Raw genomic sequence first — 9,784 nt, forward strand, 5'->3', positions numbered from 1 at the left:
CCGCCCCGCTCAGGACCGCAGGGGCCCTGGGGAAACCGCAGGCGCCTGGCACGCAGCCGCCACCCCCCTGGTTTGGTCGTCCCCCTCTGCCTGCCCTCCACGTGGAAGGCAGGAGCCATCCAAGTATATGCCCCTCACGCAGAAGTCACTGCAACTCTCAGAGAAGAAAGCTCACATTTAATTCTGATAAAGCTTAAAGTGGCATCTGCATAAATGAACATGCTTCTGAGTGAAACTGTAAGACTACTACCCCTGTTTCTCTTAAACAATAAGCCACATTTTCTTTAATACTCCACCATGCCATCAACAGCCCAGAGCCCCAGTCCTGGATGGATATATTACTGTCGTCACACACATAGAACATTTGCTGTCATTCACTGTGAACCCTCGCCCCAACACACACAACGTTTTGGTCGTTAAACGAAATTCATGTCTCGAGGCCCGGAAAGTGTCGTTAAACTTTACATCTTTAACTTGCAGTCGCCCTAAAGAATAGGTGGGGAGCTTCAGACTTCCGACCGTTAGTTCCCATCCCTGAATTCAAACGCAGGGGAACAAATCCTGGAACTCCCCACAAGGTCCCTCCAGCCCTGCCCCAGCTGGAGTGTGGGAGGTAGGGGTGGGGTGGGGAGGGGAGGGGAGGGGCGGGGCAGGGCGGGGCGGGGAAGCTCCGGCCCTGGTCTGCAGAGGGAGGTCCCAGAGGAACTGAGGGAGCCACAGGCTCTTGGCTCCCAGCCCTGGGGGGGGCAAGTCTCAGCAGGAGAAGGCTCTGCCCTGGGAAGGTAGATTGGGGCGGAGAGGGGGCGGTACTCTTGCCTGTGGTTCTTGACACTGTCCCTGATCATACAACAAGATAAACCATTTTCTTCCCGTTAATGTTTCTGGTCTTGAGCCCCAGATACCGGCGGCTCTTCTTCTCCGGCTGCCCATACAGCATGTCCTCAAAGAACTCCGGTTTGTCTCTGGCCTTGGGTTGGAAGAACACACACCGACACACGGTCCTTAGCTTGTGACACAGATAGGTCATTGCTTCCGCTTCGTCCGATGGCTCCTCGTACACAGGCTGCTTCATTTCCTCATAGGCCGACAGAATCACCGCCTGAAATAAGTTGATCAGTATACAGATCATCACCAGCATGAAGGACGAGAGGAACAGGACCCCCAGCACCCGGTTGCTGGAGAACTCAGTGTTCTGAAAAGCCAAAACGCAGTAGGAGAATATTGTCTGCGTGGCGTGAATCAGGTTGTTGTAGTTCCATTCGTGCTGGCCGAACACCAGGTAGCCAAAGGCCATGTACACGAAGAAATACACGGACACCACCAGCGCCATGTGGCAGATGCCGGGGAGGGCGGTCTGAATGGCCCTCTGGGCCAGGCGCACATCATAAAAGAATCTGGAGTACCTGAGGGTCTTCAAGATGGTCAGAAACAACAGGAAACCCAAAATGATCCTCATGATGTGATCTACCTGAGAAACTGCATGAAAGGGGACAAACTCCACGGGGTTTGACAGGTAAAACTGAATTATGCAAGCGGCCAAGAAGTGTTTCCTGAGAAAGAGCACGATCAGCACGGTAAATATGCATTTTAGAGCAAAGTTGAGCAAATTGTACACACTTGTCACGTAGGAGGCCCTTTCTTGCAAAATGATATAGCCCTCGTCGACAACGTAGGCTACGAAGAAAATGAGGACGGCCGCGTACAGGTAGATCTCAGCGGACGTCCTCCTGTCGAAGTCAGCAAGCGAGAAGGAATGCACGGACGTGGTTGTGTTTACGACTCCCGGCTGTGAAACCTCAAAAATGACAGAAATGCTGCAGAATAGACTGACGTCCGGGTTAAAGGTGGTCAGCTCCAGAATCACGGCCCAGGTCTTCTCATCAAGCCAGTTGTTGCTCTGGAGCTCCCCGAGCCGCACGCTGGAATTAAACTGCTGCTGTTCTGGAAAAAAATAGAACACATAGCCCCCCGACCTGTAGGTGTGTAAGAGTCCATGGGAGAAATACGCCCACATCTTCTCTTGAGGCTTGTAAGTAAACCCATTGGTGTTCTTGTCCACAGCCCGCTTACCCACTTTATCCCAAACGTTAGAGTAGCTTCTGGTGTCTTCTGGGTCCGTGCCATACTCCGGATGACAATGGATGTCTCTGTCGGTGCTGTTCTGCACAAAGTCTTGGGCGGGTGGGCAGAGTTTTTCGCCGGGTTTGGCCCTCACTTGCCTCAGGAGCGGAAGGCCAAGGATCTTGGAGGAGCTGTCGGGAAGGAAAGTTGGGTTCGGGTCGTTGTGGAGCAGAGGCAGCAGCACGTGGTCCAGCCACCGGTAGATGTCCTCCAGCTTGGTCACCGTGCCGAGGTCCACAGAGAACTGATCGCGGATGAACTGGTTGTAGTAGAAGCTGTCGGTGTGGCGCAGGAGGGCCACGAGCCTCAGCAGGAGCGCCAGAAACAGGAAGTGGGTGAGAATGTAACTGAGGAACAGGAGCGCCCTCCTCTTGGTTCTCTTCTTTCTTTGGAATATTCGGATTTCGTCTTCGGTGAGGGGTTGGTACATCCTTGAGCTTCGCAGCTGCGTGATCTGCTTGTGTCGTCTTTTCATTTCTTCCGGGCCCATCTTCACGTGGAACAGCTTGATCTCAGAGTAGTGGTACTTGCTTGCCCACGAGAGGTTTTTACAATACTTGGGCCTGCTCGTCCTGACGCCTGACAGGAGGATAATTTTGGACGGCTGCACCAGGAAAATGGACAGACAGAACGCACAAAACGAAGCAAAGAGCCACTCTATGGACTTTTCGTAGCCGTAGGTCAGCCCATAAAATACAATGAAGAACGCGGATATACTGCAGGTGGCAAAAACCAAGAACCATGCTATATAAACGCAACACCCAGGCAGGACGATCCTGTGCTTCTCCTGGAGTTCTAGAGGATTCGTCTGGGAGGGCTGCGCAGGAGCAGCTTCCTGATCGTCTTCTGCGTTTCGGTTACTGGCGTTCATGTTAACATCTCGGGGGCGGGAGACCTTGCCCTTTGCTTTCTTACCCCGGTGCTGCTCTGGCGCTTTGGGAGCTTTAGGGCTTTTCCTGGGGGGGAGCTTCGAAGCTGCTCTGGCGGGGGCACCGTCGGTTTCCTGAGCGTGCCACTTTTTCAGATGTTCCTCCCAGTATTCACTTGGGACTCGCATCAAGGGGGTCTTCTGGGGAGACACCTCCTCTACAGTCACGCGAGGTTCCTTCTGGGAATAGGTGAACAAAAAGGCGATCAGTAGTTGCACAGGGATGGTGATTAGGACACTTTCCAATCCTATCATCATTGACCTGATGTACTTTGTCTCTTTGGGATCCGTGTCTTCTTTTTTGTTGAGATTAAAGAACATAATATTGCATAAAAGGGAAGACAATAACATGGCTAAACAACAGGACAGTCGCTGCAGCCTATTGAACGGCCTAGCACTGACCCCGGAGAAAACCGAGAACCACATGTGATTTTTCTCCAGCTTGTAAATGGAATCTATCAGGAAATAGTCCCTTTTCTCTAGAGGCTGGTCAGGGGGGGTAACGTGAAATGTTCTGTCCAAAGAGGTGTCAATAGAAAGCCATTTCCGGCATAGGAACAGCCAGATGTGTCTGCTCAACAGATTTTCCACTTTGATTCTGCTTAAATACCAACTGGGGGCTCTGCCCTCATTGTTGTGCCACACACGAATGGAATGGATGTCCCCCAAGTCACGTTTTGTTGTGAGGAGGAAAGTGTTGATGCTTCCACGGTAGAGGGTGGTAAAATAGGGGTGGCTCAAACAATGCACGTTGCTGTCACCTTCTGTTCCCTTAAGTTGGATGAAGACGTTGGCCCTGGTCCCAGCCCCACAGCGCATTCCTGTGAAAATGGTGAGCAGGTAACACACCTTATCGTAAGGATCGTTGTCAGGTAGGATTATCACGTATTGCCGAAGAAGCTGGTCCATGGCATCTTTGTGCAAGACCCAGAACGCTAGGAATACGTACACGAGCATAATGAAAAGTACAGCGAAGAGAGTCACAGGGTTTTGGGTGACATTTCTGATGACCTCCAGCCGTAGATCTACGGGGTTAGGGACCACAATCACATTGGCCGTCAAAAAGTGGGTTTGCAGGTGCAGGCCGGCTTTTTTGATCGTGGCCAGCTGCCGCCGGGCCCTCCTTGGGTTTTTGCAGATACAGTGCATTCTGTCCCAGGTGGTCTCCTCTCCGAGAACACAGTTGTCTTCTCTCCAATCGCTCTGGATCCCGTACATGTCTAAGCACTGAACGCTGAAAAGGGCGATTCTCACTAGCTTGTTACTGGGTGCCATGACAAAGCGAGGTGCCTGCAGAGCCATGGTCACGGTGCACTCGGACGAGCTGCCTCGCTGAGCTATGACTTGCAGCAGGGACGGTGGAAGGCAGACCACGCGGGCCTTCTTAACCACACAGGCCTGGTCGAACAGGTCACTCTGGTTGGCGATGGGAGGGATATCATAGGGCACGAAGAAGGTGGCCACCAAAGCGGCGGGGGTGATCTCACTGCCAGCATATACCAACACCGTGAACACCAGGGCGACTTCCGTCACGATGTGGACCAGCACCTCATTCACTGCACTGCTGTCCACCTCAAAGCTAAACTCCCCCGTCGTCCTTTTGAAGGGCTCATTAACTTTGTGGGGCGCGTTGTCGGGTCCCACCGTGAGATTAAAAGCTGCAAAGCTCAAGTTTCTTCTGACGATGTGCACTTCGACTACATCAGGTGTGATCTCTAGCACGATGCCTTTGGCGGGGATGCCTGTCATTTTGAGCCCAACCACCTCTGCAGAATAGCTTTCCTGCTGACTTAACCAAGGAAAGGGATCATCTGCAAACTCACAAAACATGGTGGAGATCGGAGCATTTTCAGGCAGAAGGGGGACACTGCTCGCATTGAGCACTGGACGAAAATAATTTCGGCCGAGCTTCTTGTTGGTGAAGGCCTCGTTAATATCCCGCTTTTCTGTTTTCCTGAGGTACATGTTAAAGCTGGAGGCCGTCATTACAGTGGTTTCATTCCCTGGCACCATGCCAGCCGATATTGTGTCTGCTAGAAGCTCCAACCCATAGAAAGGCTCATCCACTACTTCATAGGGAACACTCAGTTTAAGGATATTAGACAGACTTGTTAATATCCCAGTGCTCACAATTTCTATTTGTTCAGAGCTAAAGGATTTATGTTTTTGATGAGATTGTCGTAGGGCGTGGTTGGCTTGCCAGACCCTCACTGTGGCAAGTTTCTGAGCCATTCGAGTGAATCCAGAGGTTGTCTGGGTTACTTTAGCCATACACATGACCACCTGGCTAATTTCCTCCAAAGTGCTGTTGGGAAGAACGAAAGTCTGGTTGACGAGGTGTTCCCGGAGTCTGGTTTCGTCAGCTTGCAAAGTTAAGTCAGCTTTCATGCTATTCACCACAGAAGCTGCTATATAAATTAAGTAGCCTGCAGGCAAAAATTCCCGCTGGTCAAGCAGAGTAGAGAGTGATGAAGTTGGTCCCATGGTGAAATTGAATAATCGATCAAGCACATTCTTTGATGAGATTTTGTCCGTAGGAGCCCGTACGGTGGCGTGCAGGGTCACCGGAGTAAAGGCTCCTAGAGAGTCATATACCTGAACAATGATCTTCATGACATAATGATTAGCCAATCCACCAACGGGGAGAAAGGAAGGGGGTGATGTGGACTCATGCCCCCAATACAGGATGGCCCCCAGGGTGTTCTCTTTCACAGAACTGATTTGCCCAAAACCGTACAAATCAGAAACTACTATTTTGTATGCAAGAGGGATGTTCTTGTCCGTGAAATTAGTACACCGGATGACAAACTTGGTTAAAAGTGCAAGTCCCTTAGCTGGATTGATGTTGCACTGCCCGGGCTGAGGAGCGTAGTTAATAACAAAGGAGTATCTCAAGGTCAAGCCCGCTCCGCTCCAAGTTATTGAGTATACAGAAACCAAAAACTCAGCTTCGGAAAAATCCCTAAAAGCAAAAGGTTTTATGGTCAGATAAGCCCTGGCCCTCCCTGTTGTGGTTTGTCTCGCCCAATCAAATATGATCTCTTTACCTGAAGAGGACAGAACCGACCACTTATAGTAATCACGGTCTCCTACACACCCGGTGCAATTTAGAAACAAAGAGAATCGATCTGAAATAATCAAATTACGATTGCAATTTTCAATGCATGAAATGTGTGCTGCGGGTCTTGGTCCTGGGAGCACATGCACCCTCCGATCGGCATACGCTGTTCTACTGCCCTTCCGGATCACCATTCTGAAATAATACACATCTCTGCCTCTCAGTGTTCTTGGCAAAAATGACAGGATGGGGCCAGAGGCCTCCTTCCACCGCAGATCGGTCTGCTTTGCAGTGAGACAGACTTTCCTGCTTACCACTATAATTGTCTCTCCTTGGTAGTTATTTTTATCTTTGGTGCAGTACCAAGAAAAAAGGAGTCCCTCTGAAGAGTTGCCTGAATCTGGGTCCGAGGACCTGCTTCCATCCAGAACCAGCGAATCTGTGAAATTCATTGTTATGTTGGGCCTCGCAGGAATAACCACCGCCTGTAGGGGGCTTCGAAGAACGGTGACGTAGACGATATCGGAGCCTATTGCTCGAGGCGTATTTGACTTCCTTGTGTAGATGGTGAGAGTGAAATTAAACACGTACACCCCCCAAGATAAAGAATTGGGGGGGATTTCCATATACGCTGGAGTCCTCCCTAGGCTGAGTTGTGGTACGTCCAAAGGCTGATTCCAGTCCGGCACGTCGGATACGGAGGGCACGGAAAAGACTTGCCAACTCGGATTAAATAAAGTGGCTTCCAGGCAGTCGTACTTAAAGGTTGCATTCAAGGTAGTGTGCATTCTCCTGTTCAACACCACCGGATCTTGGTCCCTATTGATCCTTACCAGGCTGACAACACAGGGCAACTGTGCGGATAACTGGCAGGACACCGAAGACTCGATGGCTTGGGGGCCGTCCGAGTTGACGGCTTCTAAAACAACAGGCGTGGGCCCATCCGTGGGGCACTTGGCTTGGGCCACGAAGCCCGCGTAGAGGCGAGGGTCGCCGGCGGGCAGGGCAGAGGAGGCCTGGCGGGGGCGCCGCACGCTGGCGGGTGGGACGGGCACGAGGCGGAAGGTCCACTCCGGGCGCCGGAGCGCGCCGTGCAGCGGGGTGCGCCACAGCAGGGACAGGCGGCCGCGGCGCGCCCACAGCTGCAGGTCCACGAGCGTGGGCGCGGCGGCCCCGGGGGCGCGCAGCAGGACGCGCACCCGCAGGCAGAGAGGGCGCACGGGGCCGCGGGGCAGGCAGAGGCCGCCGCGGCCGCTCAGGACCACGCCGCCGCCCGGGGTCGCGCGGGGCCGCAGGCGGAGGCGGACGCCGCCGCCCGGCTCTCCGAGGCCCGGGGCGCCCCCGAAGGTGCGCAGCGCGGCCGCGTCTCCCTGAGCGGCGGGCGTGGGCCGGCGGGCCGAGGAGGGGCCCTGGCGGCGGGGGCCGGGCGCCCCGGGAACGAGGACCGCGGCCCGGGCCGTGCGAGGATCCGGGGGCCGCGGGAGGCGGCCGCGGCCCAGGGCCAGGCCCAAGACCAGGCCCAGGCCCAGGAGGAGAAGCGCGGGCCCGGGCCGCATGGCGCCGCCTCCCCGGGAACCTGGGAGCCGCCGCCGCAGGCCGCCGGGCGTCCAGCCAACGGCCGCGGGTGGGGCGCGGGCCGCGGGATCACAGGGGCGACGGGGTCACGACCTGGAGCGGCGAGTGGAACCTGGGCTTCCGGGATCCCCCCCCTCCCCCGGCCCCTCCCACGACAGTGTAGGCCTCGATCTGGGAGCAGCGGTGATGGAATTAACTCTGCCAAGGTTCCCAACAGCCTGAAAGGCCCCTTAGCGGGAATCCCACTCCCCTGGGAATATCCAGTTTCAAGACGGGGTCTGTGAGCTCCCCGAAAGCCCAGGGTTTCTCTTTTTTGCTCTTCATTCTTAAGGTGAAACCCTAAGTCACTGATTGTAGATCTTTCTTCTTTCTAATGGAAGCATTTAAGGTTGTTAAGTGTCCCACCAGACGCTGTGTAACTGCATCCTGCCTGTTTGTGGTATTAACGTTATCATTCAATTTTTTTCTACTTTCCCGTTTGGGTTTTGACCTACAAATTAAAGATGTGTGGTTTATTTTTCAGATATCTGGAGTTTCTGTGAAATTTAAGGGTTTTGATTTCTAACTTAAGTCTGTTGTGGTCAGAGAACACATTCTATGTGATTTTGATCCCTTTACATTTATTGAGACTTGTTTGAAAGCTCATACCTAGTGTGGTCTGCCTTGATGTGTTGTCCACGTGCACTTATCCCACCTTTGTTGGGCGGGTTGTCCTATAAATGTCAACCAAATCAAGATGGTTGGTACTGACACTTGGATCTTCCATGTCCTCTCTGGGTTTTTGTCTAGCTTTTCTATCAATTGCTGAGAGAGGATGTTAATCTCTCCTATTATGACTAGAGAAGCGTCTATTTTTAATTCTGTCAATTTTTGCTTCATGTATTTTGAGGCTCTATTAGATGTATACACATTTTGAGGTCATGTCTTAATGAATTGGCCCTTTTATCATTGTGAAATGTCTGTGTTTATCTCTAGCAATAATCTTTGTTTTGAAGTCTAGTTATGTGATATTAAAATAGCCAAGTTATATGTTCATTGTATCTAAGTGAAACTGGAAAGTAAAATAGCCATACTAGCCTTCTGATGCCTACGGTCTATATGGCATATTTTTTCTCATTCACTTACTTTCACTTTATTTATGTTTTTATATTAAAGTGGTCTTTTGTAGGCAACATTTAATAGGGCTTTTATTTTCTTATCCTCTCTCTCTCTCTCTCTCTCTCTCTCTGTCTCTCTCTCTTGCATTCTCTCTGAGTGCACCACACACCAAGGAAAGGACATAAGAAGGCAGCCATCTGCAAACTAGAGAGACGGCCCTTACCAAGTACCTGACATGCTGGCCCCCAGACCTTGGACTTTCGGCTCCAGTATTGCCAGAAATATTTACCGCTCAAGCCCCCACTCTAGGGTATTTTGTTTTAGCATCCTGAGCTGACTAAGACCACAGGAAAGATGAGGGCTGAAAACTCAGATTGGGGCCATCAGAGGTCATGTTAGGGGAGGAGGCACAAATGGAGAAGGCAGACTCTGGACTCCCCCAGTATTTAGAGGTCAGGCCAACAAGGCGCCAGAGAAGTGGCCGCAGTGGGGCTGGCGGGAAACCAGGCAGGTGTGGTGTCCTGGAAGCCATAGGAAGGGGGTGGGGTGGGGGAGGTGGTTCAAGTAAGGGGGCTGTGTCAGACCAAATGGTGAGGAACCGGAAGTGGAGGCAGCGGCTGGGTTTGGGCCCGGAGGGCCTTTAGTGTCCCAGACAAGTGCAGTGTCAGTGGTTCAGACAACCACGTAAAACTCTGGACAAGTTTTGCCGGCATGGCAGAGCAGAGAAGTGTATATCTAAGATCTACAAAGATAAATAAAAAATAAAGAGCAGTGGTATGCCCACATCCCAGCCAAGGAGATAGAAGGATCCCAGTGCAGTCCGAGGCCTCCGCGTGCCCTGCAAGAGAGAATTCTCAGCACCACCAGGGCATCGTTGATGTGAGTTTCGTTTCTGCTGCTGTCTCGTGTTTCTTGACTGTTTACACAGGAACCAGTCCCTCCGCGATGCACTGTTTTGCATGTTGGTAAACGTCACCTAAGGGGATCATATAGCACATTATCTT

The 9,784-nt window shown here is 52.2% G+C and overlaps 1 protein-coding gene across 1 annotated transcript; it reads right to left on the reverse strand.

The window, feature by feature from the left end:
- Positions 1-745: 745 nt before the first annotated feature.
- On the reverse strand, positions 746-7,678 carry PKDREJ (polycystin family receptor for egg jelly). The gene has a single exon (XM_019447210.2). It carries the CDS (start codon positions 7,661-7,663, stop codon positions 842-844), a length of 6,822 nt encoding a protein of 2,273 aa, XP_019302755.2. The 5' UTR covers positions 7,664-7,678; the 3' UTR covers positions 746-841.
- Positions 7,679-9,784: the final 2,106 nt, after the last annotated feature.

This window comes from Panthera pardus, unplaced genomic scaffold (genome assembly GCF_024362965.1).
Source record: "Panthera pardus isolate Hobbes unplaced genomic scaffold, ASM2436296v1 HiC_scaffold_6, whole genome shotgun sequence".
NCBI lineage: Eukaryota > Metazoa > Chordata > Mammalia > Carnivora > Felidae > Panthera > Panthera pardus.